Source organism: Salmo salar, chromosome ssa21 (assembly GCF_905237065.1).
Source record: "Salmo salar chromosome ssa21, Ssal_v3.1, whole genome shotgun sequence".
NCBI classification, from domain to species: Eukaryota; Metazoa; Chordata; class Actinopteri; order Salmoniformes; family Salmonidae; genus Salmo; species Salmo salar.
The window spans coordinates 1161516-1177583 of NC_059462.1; the positions used below are offsets into that span (position 1 = coordinate 1161516).

At 40.9% G+C, this 16068-nt stretch overlaps 1 protein-coding gene across 1 annotated transcript; it reads left to right on the forward strand.

The window, feature by feature from the left end:
- Positions 1-1256: 1256 nt before the first annotated feature.
- On the forward strand, positions 1257-12846 carry commd6 (COMM domain containing 6). The gene is given in 7 exon segments (NM_001141062.1): positions 1257-1400; positions 1969-2027; positions 7445-7510; positions 7608-7684; positions 9475-9643; positions 11660-11812; positions 12252-12846. Coding segments are annotated over 7 exon segments (600 nt in total). The 5' UTR covers positions 1257-1375; the 3' UTR covers positions 12303-12846.
- The last annotated feature ends 3222 nt before the right edge of the window (positions 12847-16068 follow it).

Here is a 16068-nt window from a genome sequence, read left to right on the forward strand (position 1 = left end):
AGTGTGCAAAGCTGTAATCAAGGTAAAGGGTGACTACTTTGAAGACTAAAATATATTTGGATTAGTTTAACACCCTTTTTGGTTACTACATGATTCCATATGTTTCATAGTTTTGATGTCTTCACTATTATTCTACAATGTAGAAAACAGTAAATATAAAGAAACCCTTGAATGAATGAATGAATGTGTCCAGACTTTTGACTGGTACTGTAGGTGATGAGTACCTTAGTCAGAAAATCCCAGGAGTGGTCAGTGCCCGTCACCTGACCTATATTGTAATTGGAAGGAGGGTGAAAAGCCTGTCTATTGTTTGAGGAGACCACCTGAATATGGGAAGCGTGGATATGTTAGGTATGCAGTGAGAGCTTTTATGTCCAAACCATTACAGTGTGGAAATTTTAAAGGATATGGTCACGGGTCAAATGTTTGCAGACGGGAGAAGTAACAATATTGAAGAATCTGTGAATGGAAAATGTTGCAACTGTGGTGGGGTTCATACTCCGGACTTCCTTGAGTGTCCTATTAGGGTGAAGGAGGTTGAGGTGTAAAAAATCAGGGCTGCGCAGTGGATCTCTTATGTGGAGGCGGTGAAGAGTCGAAAGGGAAAGACGGAAGTGTTGAAGATATGGCGGTGGATGCATTGCAACCAGTTGATGGTGTTAAGTCAATCGGGTGATCTGGATACATTCAGGTGGATTTAAAGCCACAGTGATTAATTGTACAGCACAAGTGTCTCAGTCAAAGAAGCTGGATATCATATCAGCAGCAGAGAAGTTTTTTTGGACTCCAAGATGTATTGATCTTCGGAGCAGTTTTTTTTTGGACTCTACCTCATTTCTCTATTTTTGGGATCCGTATTATCCCCCCGAACAGTAGGTGTCAGAAAGCACATTTTTAATTGTTGCGAACACCGTTATACCATAGAAGAAAAGAACGCTCACTACATAAAGTGCGCGAGTGCAATAACTAAATTCAAGCTTTCAAACCTTCTAAACAACATCGTTTTTAGAAACTTTGGCAAAGGTTAAAGTATACAAAACGCAGTCCACTCAGTTACATTTCTGTTTCCAAAGTGTAATTTTGTATGACATTATTAAATGTTTCATCGATGAGAGAAATTTACAAAATGTCGGCCAAAACCCATCTTCTCCCACTGCCGGCCAATGGGCTTCCTCTAATAACCACATTTGGTTGTGAGTGGAACCGCCAACAGGATGCTTCTTTGGTTGTGAGTGGAACCGCCAACCGGATGCTTCACATTTACACATCCGGTGAAATGTGTGGCTCATTGTTCTGTCTGTGATTTTACTGTGGTGACCTCTTCGTTGCTTATCTACTCTGATCCTCCGTTTTCCAGCCCTGCTTGCGATCAGAGATGCCGGGGTTGGATTCATCGCCTAGTGGGTGCAGTATTTCAACATAATGAGACGTTAACATAGCTAGCTAACAACAAGCGAACGGTTAGCTAATAGCTACGCGAGCACTGTAACTTGTAACGACGTTAAACACAGCCAAGCCAAAGGTTTACCCATCTATCTGTTGTCAACTACTAACCAGATAGTTAACGTTACTATTTTTGTAGTTGATATGAAGACTTTCCATAGGAAACATTGTTAACTAACTTTGCGATGTGCATAAATAATCGAATTGAGATCCAACTAAGGAATGCGTGCAAATAGGAAGACGCGCAATAGCTAGCTACTCTTTTTGTAGCTGATTTGAAGACTTGCATAGTTAACACCTTTCTAACGTATGTGGATGCATAATTTCATTGCGATTCTGCCAATGACTGAAGGTATATGTGAAGGATCTAACTAATGAATAAATGCAAAATGGGAAGATACCCAATAGCTAGGTAACGGTAGTTCGCTAACGTTACATACTCACTGACTTGGCTAAGCAGCATATGGGCTTGCCGTTTTTTTTTCGTTTTTTTTATACTTACTAATCAACTTCTGTTGTTTTTAGGCGTTGACAAAACTGTGGAAAACATTGGAAGACTCCCACCTGATTTATTGGCAGAAACAGTAAGGACATCCTGTATCTGTAATTTCTCTTGACATTAATTGAGAAAGATGAGACGCTTGAAATAGTACCATGTCTTTTTCAGCAGTACTGATTGGAGTGATAGGCCAATCCAGAGCCATATACACTGAGTATACCAAACCTTTTAAAACACCTTCCTGATATTGAGTTGCCCGCAGAACAGCCTCAATTCTTCGGGTCATGGACTCCACCAGTTGTCAAAAGTGTTCCACACGGATGCTGGCCTGTGTTGATTCCAATGCTTCCCACAGTTGTCTAGTTGGCTGGAAGTTCTTTGAGTGATGGATCATTCTTGATACACAGAAACCCAGCAGCGTTGCAGTTCTTGACACAAACTGATGCAGCTGGAACCTACTATCATACCCTCTGAATGGCTAACTTTCACAATCCATGTCTCAAGGCTTAAAAATCCTTCTTTAACCTGTCTCCTCCCTTTCATCTACACTAATTTGAAGGGGAATTAATAAGTGACATTAATATGGGATCATAGCTTTCACCTGGTCAGTCTGTCATGGAAAGTGCTGGTGTTCTTAATGTTTTGTATACTCAGAGTTAGGCCAGGTTTTAGAACGGCCGCCATGTTAGCGCCCATATAGAACTTAATTCTCGAAATGTTGGCGACGTAATAACACGAGAGCAACTGACAGGTTCATGGCTAGAAGGGATCCAGCTTTTGTCAAATTAACATCAAAAGTTTATATTTTCTTGTATTTTAGCTAAACCTTGGTTGGACAACAACCAGTGAGATAGCACGGCGCGATATTAAAAACAAAATAATCTCAAAATTAAAATTCAAGTATTATACGGCATTTTAAAGATACTCTACTCGTTAATCCAATCACATTGTCCGATTTCAAAATGGCTTTACGGTGAAAGCAAAACATTACATTATTTTAGCATAGCACCTCAGCAACCAAAAAAAAAGCTTTTTTTTTTTCTTTCCAAGCACGATAGCCATCACAAAACCAGATATACAGCTAAAATTAAGCACAAACCTTTGACAATCTTCATCAGATGACACTCCTAGGACATCATGTTAGAGAATACATGCATTTTTTTGTTCGATCAAGTTTATATTTATATCCAAAAACCCAATTTTTACATTGGCGCGTGACGTTCAGAAAATGTTTTCTCCCCATAACTTCCGGTGAATAGGCACATTTAATTTACAGAAGAACTCATAAACGTTGACAAAATTTATAACAATTATTTAAAAAATTTGAGATAATCTACTCCTTTATGCAACCACTTTGTCAGATTTCAAAATAACGTTATGGAAAAAGCACATTGTTCAATATTCTGAGTACAGAACTTAGCCTTCAATGCTAAGCTATACAGTTAGCCTACAACCGCGGCGTCGACAAATCTCTAACAATATGTTTGAAATATTTACTTACCTTTGCTGATCTTCGGCGGAATGCACTCGGATGGGCACCCACTTCCACAAGAAATGTTCATTTGTTCTGCAAAGTCCAAATACGTCTGTTTTGTTGACCCATCCAGAACACTTTACAATACCATGTGGCGTGGACGCAAATTCATAGACGAAATGTTCAAAGTTCCATTACCGTTTGTAGAAACACGTCAAACGATGTTTACAATCAATCCTTTAGGGTATTTTTTTACGTAAAATTGCGATCATTTTACAACCGGGCATTAGCTATTCATCCCAGAAGAAAAATATAAAAACGATAACGTCACGTGCACGCGCATCATAATACACCTCTCCTCAGACTGGCCAATGATTGACTGAGCCAAAAATGATCTGCCCGGTAACAGCTGACGGTTGAAACCAGTTCCTAAAGATTGTTGACAGCCAATGGAAGATTTAGGAGGTGTAACGTAAATCCTGTCACTGTAGTTTTTCAAGGGATTCAAAACAAACTACATTTCTAATTTCTCCCACTTCCTGATTCAATTTTTCTCAGGTTTTTTGCCTGCCATATGAGTTCTGTTATACTCACAGACACCATTCAAACAGTTTTAGAACCTTCAGGGTGTTTTCTATTCAAATCTACTAATAATATGCATATTCTATTTTCTGGGTCAGAGTAGTAACCTGTTTAAATTGGGTACGTTTTTCATCCGGCCGTGAAAATACTGCCCCCTAGCCCCTAGAGGACAAACCTTTACCTAACTCCTAACCTGCTACGAAAAGTCAAATCTGATGTAAATTTGACAAACTGGAAATGACCCGCTGTAAACAAGCAAAACAGAGCAGTGAATTTAAGACGTTTTTATTGGTGTCACTGGAATTCTTCATAGGTTGAAGAAAAGAAACAGAACAACACAGAAGGATTAATTATCACTTAGCAATGGCTATGGAGGAGAAATTGTCACTCTCAGAATGTTCAACCGCATTGGCATGACTCACAATGTAAAGACAATGCTACCAAATACTAATTGAGTGTATGTAAACTTATGACCCACTGGGAATGTGATGAAAGAAATAACAGCTGGAATAAATCATTCTCTACTATTATTTCACATTCTTAAAATAAGGTGGTGATCCTAACTGACCTAAGACAGGGAATTTTTACTAGGATTAAATGTCAGGAATTGTGAAACTGAGTTTAAATGTATTTGGCTAAGGTGTATGTAAACTTCCGACTTCAACTGTGTGTATGTGTATATATATATATATATATCTCACATACTCTTTGGTTGAAAAGTTTGGGGTCACTTAGAACTGTTCTTGTTTTTGAAAGAAAATACCATTTTATTTTTTTATTCATTTTAAAATAACATCAAATTAATCAGAAATAGTGTAGACATTGTTAATGCTGTTAATGACTATTGTAGCTGGAAACGGCAGATTTTTAATAGAATATCTACATATGCGTACAGATGCCCATTGTCAGCAACCATCACTCCTGTGTTCCAGTGGTACGTTGTTAGCTAATCCAAGTTTATCATTTAAAAGGCTCGTTGATCGTTAGAAAAACCTTTTGCAATTATGTTAGCACTGCTGAAAACTGTTGTTCTGATTTTAAAAAAGCTATTAAACTGGCCTTCGTTTGACTCGTTGAGTATCTGGAGCATCAGCATTTGTGGGTTCGATTTACAGGCTCAAAATGGCCAGTAACAAAGAGCTTTCTTCTGAAACTCGTCAGTCTATTCTTGTTCTGAGAAATGAAGGCTATTCCATACGAGAAATTGCCAAGAAACTGAAGATCTCATACAACGCTGTGTACTACTCCCTTCACAGAACAGCGCAAACTGGCTCTAACCAGAATAGAAAGAGTGGGAGGCCCCGGTGCACAACTGAGCAAGAGGACAAGTACATTATAGTGTCTAGTTTGTGAAACAGACACCTCGCAAGTTCTCAACTGGCAGCTTCATTAAATAGTACCCACAAAACACCAGTCTCCGTCGACTCCGGGATGCTGGCCTTCTAGGCAGTTGCAACGAAAAAGACATATCTCAGACTGGCCAATAAAAAGATTCAAATGGACAAAAGAAAAGACACTGGACAGAGGAAGTCTGCCTAGAAGGCCAGCATCCCGGAGTTGCCTCTTCACTGTTGACGTTGAGACTGGTATTTTGCGGGTACTATTTAATGAAGCTGCCAGTTGAGGACACTGTATTTCTGATCAATTTGATGTTATTTTAATGGACAAAAAAATGTACTTTTCTTTCAGAAACAAGTACATTTTCTAAGTGACCCCAAACTTTTGAATGGTGGTATACATACATACAGTACCGGTCAAATGTTTGGACACATCTAACATGTATGGAATCATGTAGTAACCAAAAAATGTTAAACAAATGTAAAATATATTTGAGATTCTTCAAAGTAGCCACCCTGTGCCTTGATGACAGCTTTGCACACTCTTGGCATTCTGTCAACTAGCTTCAACTGGAATGCTTTTACAACAGTCTTGAAGGAGTTCCCCTATACTGAGCACTTGTTGGCTGCTTTTCCTTTACTCTGCGGTTCGACGCATCCCAAACCATCGCAATTTGGTTGAGGTTGGCGGATTGTGGAGGCCAGGTGATCTGATGCAGCTCTCCATCACTCTCCTTCTTGGTCAAATAGCCCTTACAAAGCCTGGAGTCCCACTAAGCCCAAACCAGATGGGATGTTGTCTCACTGCAGAATGCTGTGGTGGCCAGGCTGGTTAAGTGGGCCTTGAATTCTAAATAAATCAGACTGTCACCAGCAAAGCACCATAACACCACCTCTTCCATGGTTTACAGTGGCCACCACACATGCGGAGATCATCCGTTAACTCACACCGCGTCTGACAAAGACACGGCGGTTGCAACCAAATATCTCCAATTTGGACTCCAGACCAAAGGGCAAATTTCCACCGGTTTAATGTCCATTGATCGTGTTTCTTGGCCCAAACAAGTCTCTTTTTCTTGTTGGTGTCCATTAGTAGTGATTTCTTTGCAGCAATTCAACCATGAAGGCCTGATTCACACAGCCTCCTCTGAACAGTTGATGTTGAGATGTGTCTGTTACTTGAACTCTGTGAAGCTTTTATTTGGGCTGCAATGAACTTATCCTCTGCAGCATAGTTAACTCTGGGTCTTCCATTCCTGTGGTGGTCCTCATGAGAGACAGTTTCATCATAGCGCTTGATGGTTTTTGCAACTGCACTTGAAGAAACTTTCAAAGTTCTTGACATTTTCCGTATTGACTGGCCTTCATGTCTTAAAGTAATGATGGACTGTCGTTTCTCTTTATTTATTTGAGTTGTTCTTGCCATAATATGGACTTGGTCTTTTACCAAATAGGGCTATCTTCTATATACCTCTGCTACCTTGTCACAACACAACTGATTGGCTGAAACGCATTTAGAAGGAAAGGAAATTCTACAACATAACTTTTAAGAAGGCACACCTGTTAGTTGAAACACATTCCAGATGACTACCTCATGAAGCTGGTTGATATAATGCCAAGAGTGTGCAAAGCTGTCATCAAGGGTGGCTATTTGAAGAGTCTGAAATATAAAATATTTTGAATTGTTTTTTTTGTTGGTGTTATTACATGATTATGATTTTTTTATTTTCACTTGTCCCGGACAAGAGGACAAGCCCTGGCATTCATTCATCAATTCATGTGTGCTTTTATTTATCTATTTATATGTGCATGCATTCATTTATTTCAAATGATGACAGGTTTGGTCCATACATCTATACTGGCACTGACTACACTTGTTCAGCTGCATCACTATTGACAGAAACAAATAAAAACATTTGGACCAAATATCCCAATTAGTCGGTAGACCATAGTCATATGTATTAGAGTGCATCGATACAGTGACCGACCAGTCAGATTATTGAAATACAATGCTTTTGTATTAGAGAGTGCATCGATGCAGCAGTCATCAGTCACCATTTCAGGAGCTGTTGTTATTGAGGATGTGGTTCTGATAATCTTCTCATGCAGTGTCAGCAGATTCTGAGTCATCTCCAAGGACAGGTCAGGGGAGTGGATTCTGCTGAAATCTCTGATGTAAGTCAACACATTTCCACTCTGCCTTCCTTTCTCTCCCTAAACCATATTTACATGATCTGATTTTGTAACATGTTTTCCTTATTTTTCTGTACAGAAGTTTCAAAGAGCTGGGATCCGACTTGACCAAGAAGCTCTACAGGAGGTTGTCCAATTCCTCTTCTTAACGTTCAGGTATTGTAGCAACCAACTTCTACACTCATCGGCAAGTTGCAAAAAAAAATACATCCATCCCTGCAGCGTTCAGCACATCGATTTTGTTTGCTCCCGCTTTGATAGGTCAGGAACCAGTGGTGGGTAGTGGCTTCAGGGCCATGGCTATGATTTCTTACTAAAGAATGTGGTTTTATTTATTTGGAGAGTTATAAGGATATTCCATTGTGGGTGAGTTGTTGGTTTGAATGCATTCGGAAAGTATAGAGACACCTTGACTTTTACACATTTTTGTTACGTTACAGCTATATTTAAAATTGAGGGAAATGAGGAAATGTAATTTTTTTATCTGTCTACACACAATTTCCCTTAATGACAAAGCGGGAACAGGTTTTTATCATTCTTTTGCAAATGTATATAATAATAATAAAATAAACATTTACATAAGTATTCAGACCCTTTGCTATGAGACTTGAAATTGAGATCCGGTGCATCCTGTTTCCATTGATCATCCTTGATGTTTCTACAACTTGATTGGACATGATTTGGAAATGCACACACCTGTCTATATAAGGGCCCATGGTTGACAGGGCATGTCAGAGCAAGCCATGAGGTCGAAGGAATTGTCTGTAGAGCTCCGAGACAGGATTGTGTTGAGGCACAGATCTGGGGAAGGGCACCAAAACATTTCTGCAGCATTGAAGGTCCCTAAGAACACAGTGGCCTACATCATTCTTAAATGGTAGAAGTTTGGAACCACCAAGACTCTTCTTAGAGCTGGCCTCCCAGCCAAACTGAGCAATCGGGGTAGAAGGGCCTTGGTCAGGGAGGTGACCTAGAACCCGATGGTCACTCTGACACATCTTCAGAGTTCCTCTGTGGAGATGGGAGAACCTTCCAGAAGGACAACCATCTCTGCAGCACTCTACCCAATCAGGCCTTTATGGTAGAGTGGACAGACGGAAGCCACTCCTCAGTAAAAGGCACATGACAGCCCGCTTGGAGTTTGCCAAAAGGACTCTCAGACCGTGAGAAACAAGATTCTCTGGTCTGATGAAACCAAGATTGAGCTCTTTGGCCAGAATGCCAAGTGTCACGTCTGGAGGAAACCTGGCACCATCCCTACTGTGATGCATGGTGGTGGGAGCATCATGCTGTGGGGTTGTTTTTCAGGGACTGGGAGATTAGTCAGGATCAAGGGAAAGCTGAACGTAGCACAGTACAGAGATCCTTGATAAAAACCTGTTCCAGAGCGCTCAGGACTTCAGACTGGGGCGAACGTTCACCTTCCAACAGGACAATAACCCTAAGCACACAGCCAAGACAACACAGTGGCTTTGGGACAATTCTCTAAATGTCCTTGTGGCCCAGGCAGAGCCCAGACTTCAACCCGATCAAACATCTCTGGAGAGACTTGCAAATAGCTGTGCAGCGACGCTCCCCATCCAACCTGACAAAGCTTGAGAAGAATGGGAGAAGCTCCCCAAATACAGGTGTGCCAAGCGTGTAGTCATACCCAAGAACACTGAAGGTTATAATGCTGCCAAAGGTGCTTCAACAAAGTACTGAAAGGTTCTGAATACTCATGTTAATGTGATATTTCAGTAAATAAAAATCTAAATGTGCAAAAATGTCTATAAACCTGTTTTTGCTTTGTCATTATGGGGTATCGTGTGTAGATTCCTGAGAATTTTAGAATAAGGCTGTAACGTAACAATGTGGAAAAGGAGAAGGGGTCCAATTGCACTGTATATGTTGACTGGGTTCAGATGTCTGTGTTAAATTAACACATTTGTTATGTTTTTTTACAGGTCAACTGAAAAGAACAACTTCTCTGCTGATGAACTGGTAGCTAGGCTGGGAGAGGGCAGCAGTAAGTGGGCCAAAGCTGCCCTTCAGGTGCTCCACCGGCTATGGAGTGATCAGGGTTCCCTAGTCAACACGCACCAAGAGTCCCAAGCCATGCTTAGCATCGGACAGGTAGGCCTACACCCGGCTACTGGAGCCCACCAAAACAAATGGATTCTCTTCTTGCCTAATTCCAGGTCAATTCCTTGCTCCTTCTTAGCCTGGTCCCATATCTATCTTTGCTGTATAGCCAAGTCCTATGGACCACCAGGCTTGCTCCTACTCCATAGGTACTTGTGTATATTTTATATGGTTTTGAAATTATAGAGGGCAAGGTATAGCAAGGAAGTATGCAGCACTTGAAGTGCCCAGAAGTTTTGGAATTGGGTATTGGATTCTCCTAATTAAGGATGGGGAATTGTACCCACAAAGGGCAAGTGTGAGTGTTGGCTTTTGCCCCAGACAAAGATACAGTATAATACACCTAATTCAGCTTATCAACCAATCATAATCTTCCACAAGACTGAAGCCACTTTCCAGTGTCTGCAGAGCAGTCACATTGCACAAATTGATCAATGATTGAATGCCGTGTTATCTACAGTGTGTCCTTATTTAAAAGTTGCATCATACCATTGTTGCCATTAGCTTGACCACCAGCAGGAATTTTTGTTGGCGTCTTATCAAGCTTGTTGGCTCTTGCTTACTTTTCCACATAATCCTACAGAGGTCCATGCTGGCCAAACGTTTTGATTGCTATACTATAGCCGAAAGAGCATATTCCAAGGTTTTTAATGGACCTTGTTTTGCCAAGCAACACAATTTTACAGATGGTCTCCCTTTCAAAATATGTTTTCCTAGAATAACCATAGCTGATGATAGTCCCCAAATCAATATTTGCTAATGATCATTTTATTGGATTCTGTTATATTCCGTCATTCATTGTTGTAAAAGTCTGGGGAATATAAGCATGTGATGTCTGCTAAATTAACAAAACATGCTGTTCTGTTATTTTGAAATAAATTGTCTTAGTACCATGTTTTTTATGAACTCAACAAAATGTTAATGGATTTCTTTGTGATTGTGTCTATTCCATTGATTTATTAGACTGCCGGTTATTGGTAGGCTACTCGAGTCCCGGCTATTCTACTGTTAAAATGCATATGGTGCAGCAGACCTTCATGGCGCTTTGAGGAAGTAATGCTAAAAGTTTGTCTTTTATGATATTTATCTTAATGTGAGCCTACTGCTGGAGTGTAAAATACACATATTTACAGAAGTCAGGGACAGGTGGGTTCAAGGTTTTTATTGAAATGACATAGGCCTATAGCTCCAACAGTCCTGTTTACTGTAGGTGTTAAAACATATATATGTATGTATAAATAACTAGGCAAGTCAGTTAAGAACAAACTCTTATTTACAATGACGGCCTACACCGGCCAAATCCGGACGACACTGGGCCAATTTTGCACTGTCCTATGGGACTCCCAATCACGGCCGGTTTTGATACAGCCTGGATTCGAACCAGGGTGTCTGTAGTGACGCCTCTAGCACTGAGATGCAATGCCTTAGATCGCTGCACCACTCGGGAACCTTAACTTATTGGCCTACTTCATAAAACAGTATATCAATCAATATTTCGATAAGTCATCCATGTCTTTAAAAACAGTAAAGTACTTTAGTTATAAAATGAATTAACAAAGGGAGCCTTGATTAATTAAACAATGAATAAACCAACATTTACATTGTAGTCATTTAGCAGACACTCTTATCCAGAGCAACTTACAGTAGTGAGGTGATACATTTTTGTACTTTTTCCCGTACTCGTCCCCCCGTGGGAATCGGACCCACAATCCTGGCGTTGCAAGCACCATGCTCTATCAACCGAGTCACATGGGATCCCATGTCAACTAACTTTCAAACCTTTTTTTGTTAGAACTGACTGAGATTGATTATTATTGTATTTGTTGTGCTGTTTATACTGTTAGAAATGTAGCTTTATTAAATTGATAAACTCTGGGACCACCTGCCAGCTGACTGTAGGACTCCAGTGTGAGAGGGGGTCTGAATACTTTCCACATATACTGTAACTGCTTTGCCATCTGTAGTTGCAAGTGAGCTGTTGATTTAACCCTTGGTGTGCCTGTCTAGCTGGTGGACATGCAGTGGAAGCTGGGCATGGCGGTGAGCTCGGACACCTGTCGCTCTCTCAACTCCCCCCACGTCTCCCTCCTGTTGAAGATCGCAGACACCTCTGGACAGATCTCCCAACGGTCCTTTGAAATGACCATTGCACAATTCCAGGTCAGTTTATTCTTCATCTAAAAGTAATGGCTGAGTGATGTTTGAGATGATTTGAAGGGTTTGCTTATATGGTGCTACTGTACAACCGTCCTTTACTCTAAGTAAAATACCTTACGCAGTTTACCCCAACACTTTAGGATCCTGCTCTGTTGGTAACCCGGCCTGTTGTGGTCTTCCCTGTAGCTCAGTTGGTAGAGCATGGTGTTTGCAACGCCAGGGTTGTGGGTTCGATTCCCATGGGGGGCCAGCACAGAAAAAAAATGTATGAAATGAAATGTATGCATTCACTACTGTAAGTCGCTCTGGATAAGAGCGTCTGCTAAATGACTAAAATGTAAAAATGTGTGTGTGTGTGTGTGAGTGAGAGGGAAACATTGCATGAGAAAAAAAATTACGATCTATTCTATTTACTGACAGACTTTTCCTACTCTCTTTGCAGAACTTCTACAGGCAATTCAAGGAGATGGCAGCTGTTTTGGAAACAGTATGATGTTCTGTGGCCCAGAAACCCATCCTTGATGAGAATGCCATGCCCTTATTTACATTATTGGTAATGTTTACGCTCAAAGCATTTTGTGTCCACGAATGCTGAATTCCAGTGGTGTAAAAATACTTTAAAGTATCTGTACTTTACTATTTATATTTTTACTTCACTACATTCCCAAGGAAAAGTATGTACTTTTTACCCTATACATTTTTCCCTAACACCCAAAAGTACTCATTACATTTTGAATGCTTAGCAGGACAGAAAATGGTCCAATTCGCACACTTATCAAGAGAACATCCCTAGTCATCCTTACTGCCTCTGATCTGGCAGACTCACTAAACACAAATGCTTTGTTTGTAAAAAAAAAAAAAGAAATGGAGTAAAACCTGCCTCAGTCTACTGAATACCTAACCCTGGGATAGAGTTTTATTTATTTTAATGGTTCCAGTAGAAAGCTGCCAGGAGGGCAGCACACAGGAGGGGTGGAGGTAGTGAAAGGCTCCTGGGGGAGACCTTTTTCTGTTAAATAAACACCCTTAACTGATGTATCACACTTGTCTGATCTTGTGTAAACGTCTAGATCAAACCCCTCGTCTGCCACAGTACGTGTATGTATAGTGCATCTGTTATCGTGTGTGTGTGTGCGCACCTATGTTTCTGTTGCTTCACAGTCCCTGCAGTTCCATAAGATGTATTTTTACCTGCTTTTTAAATCAGATTCTATTGCTTGCATCAGTTACCTGATGTGGAATAGAGTTCCATGTAGTCATGGCTCTATGTAGTAATGTGAGCCTCCAATAGTCTGTTCTGGACTTGGACTGTGAAGAGACCACTGGTGGCATGTCTTGTGGGGTATGCATGGGTGTCTGAGCTTTGTGCTAGTCGTTTAAATAGACATCTCGGTGCTTTCAAAATGTCAATACCTCTCACAAATACAAGTAATGATGAAGTCCATTCCTCTACTTTGAGCCAGGAAATATTGGCATGCATATTATTAATATTAGTTCTTTGTGTACATCCAAGGGCCAGCCGTGCTGCCCTGTTCTGAGCCAATTTCAATTTTCCTAAGTCCTTTTTTGTGGCACCTGACCACACGACTGAACAGTAGTCCAGGTATGACAAAACTAGGGTCTGTAGGACCTGCCTTGTTGATAGTGTTGTTAAGAAGGTAGAGCAGCTCTTTATTATGGACATACTTCTCATCTTCGCTACTATTGTATCAATATGTTTTGACCATGACAGTTTACAATTTTTTAAAATTTTATTTCACCTTTATTTAACCAGGTAAGCTAGTTGAGAACAAGTTCTCATTTACAACTGCGACCTGGCCAAGATAAAGCAAAGCAGTGCGACACAAACAACAACACAGAGTTACACATGGAATAAACAAGCGTACAGTCAGTAACACGATAGATAAAAAGAAAGTCTATATACAGTGTGTGCAAATGGCATGAGGAGGTAAGGCAATAAATAGGCCATAGTAGTGAAGTAATTAAAATTGAGCGGATTTACACTGGAGTGATAGCTTAGCAGATGATGATGTGCAAGTAGTGATGCTGGTGTGCAAAAGAGCAGAAAAGTAAATATAAATAATATGGGGATGAGGTAGATTGGATGGGCTATTTACAGCTGCTGCTCAGGTAGCTGATGTTTAAAGTTAGTGCGGGAGTCCTACAGTCTCCAACTTCAGCAATTTTTATTTATTTATTTATTTGCAATTCGTTCCAGTCATTGGCAGCAGAGAACTGGAAGGAAAGGTGGCCAAAGGAGATGTTGGCTTTGGGGATGACCAGTGAGATATACCTGCTGGAGCGTGTGCTACGGGTTGGTGTTGTTATTGTGAGCTGAGATAAGGTGGAGCTTTACCTAGCAAAGACTTATAGATGACCTGGAGCCAGTGAGTCTGGCGACGAATATGTAGCGAGGGCCAGCCGACGAGAGCATACAGGTCGCAGTGGTGTATGGGGCTGTGGTGACAAAACGGATGGCACTGTGATAGACTGCATCCAGTTTACAGAGTAGAGTGTTGGAGGCTATTTTGTAGTAGATGACATCGCCAAAGTCGAGGATCGGTAGGATAGTCAGTTTTACGAGGGTATGTTTGGAGGCGTGAGCGAAGGAGGCTTTGTTGCAAAATAGGAAGCCGATATCTAGATTTAATTTTGGATTGGAGATGTTTAATATGAGTCTGGAAGGAGAGTTTAGTCTAGCCAGACACCTATGTATTTCTGGTTGTCCACATATTCTAAGTCAGAACCGGCCAGAGTAGTGATGCTGGGCGGGCAGCGAACGGTTGAAAAGCATGCATTTAGTTTTACTAGCATTTTAAGAGCAGTTGGAGGCCACGGAAGGAGTGTTGTATGGCATTGAAGCTCGTTTGGAGGTTTGTTAAGTGTCCAAAGAAGGGCCAGATGTATACAGAATGGTATCCAGGGTTACTCCAAGCAGTTTAGTCACCTCAACTTGCTCAATTTCCACATTATTTATTACAAGATTTAGTTGAGGTTTAGTCAATGATTTGTCCCAAATACAATGCTTTTAGTTTTTTAAATATTTAGGACTAACTTATTCCTTACCACCCAGTCTGAAACTAACTGCAGCTCTTTGTTAAGTGTTGCAGTCATTTCAGTCGCTGTAGTAGCTGACGTGTATTGTGTTGAGTCATCTGCATACAGTGCCTTGCAAAAGTATTCATCCCCCTTGGCGTTTTTTTTCCTATTTTGTTACATTACAACCTGTAATTTAAAGGTTTTTATTTGGATTTCATGTAATGGACATAAACAAAATAGTCCAAATTGGTGAAGTGAAATGAAAAACATAGCTTGTTTAAAAAAAAAAATGTAAAAGTGGTGCGTGCATACCCCCTTTGCTATGAAGGCCTTAAATAAGATCTGGTGCAATAAATTATTTTCAGAAGTCGCATAGTTTGTTAGATTGCACACAGGTGGACTTTATTTAAGTGTCACATGATCTGACCAATGATCGCAGTATATACAGTGAGGGGAAAAAAGTATTTGATCCCCTGCTGATTTTGGACGTTTGCCCACTGACCCCTCTGCAAAACATGACTTAGTACTTGGTGGCAAAACCCTTGTTGGCAATCTGAGGTCAGATGTTTCTTGTAGTTGGCCACCAGGTTTGCACACATCTCAGGAGGGATTTTGTCCCACTCCTCTTTGCAGATCTTCTCCAAGTCATTAAGGTTTCGAGGCTGACGTTTGGCAACTCGAACCTTCAGCTCCCTCCACAGATTTTCTATGGGATTAAGGTCTGGAGACTGGCTAGGCCACTCCAGGACCTTAATGTGCTTCTTCTTGAGCCACCCTTTTGTTGCCTTGGCCATGTGTTTTGGGTCATTGTCATACTGGAATACCCATCCACGACACATTTTCAATGCCCTGGCTGAGGGAAGGAGGTTCTCACCCAAGATTTGACGGTACATGGCCCCGTCCATCATCCCTTTGATGCGGTGAAGTTGTCCTGTCCCCTTAGCAGAAAAACACCTCCAAAGCATAATGTTTCCACCTCCATGTTTGACGGTGGGGATGGTGTTCTTGGGGTCATAGGCAGCATTCCTCCTCCTCCAAACACTGCAGAGTTGAGTTGATGCCAAAGAGCTCCATTTTGGTCTCATCTGACCACAACACTTTCACCCAGTTGTCATCTGAATCATTCAGATGTTCATAGGCAAACTTCAGACGGGCATGTATATGTGCTTTCTTGAGCAGGGGGACCTTGCGTGTGTTGCAGGATTTCAGTCCTTCACGGC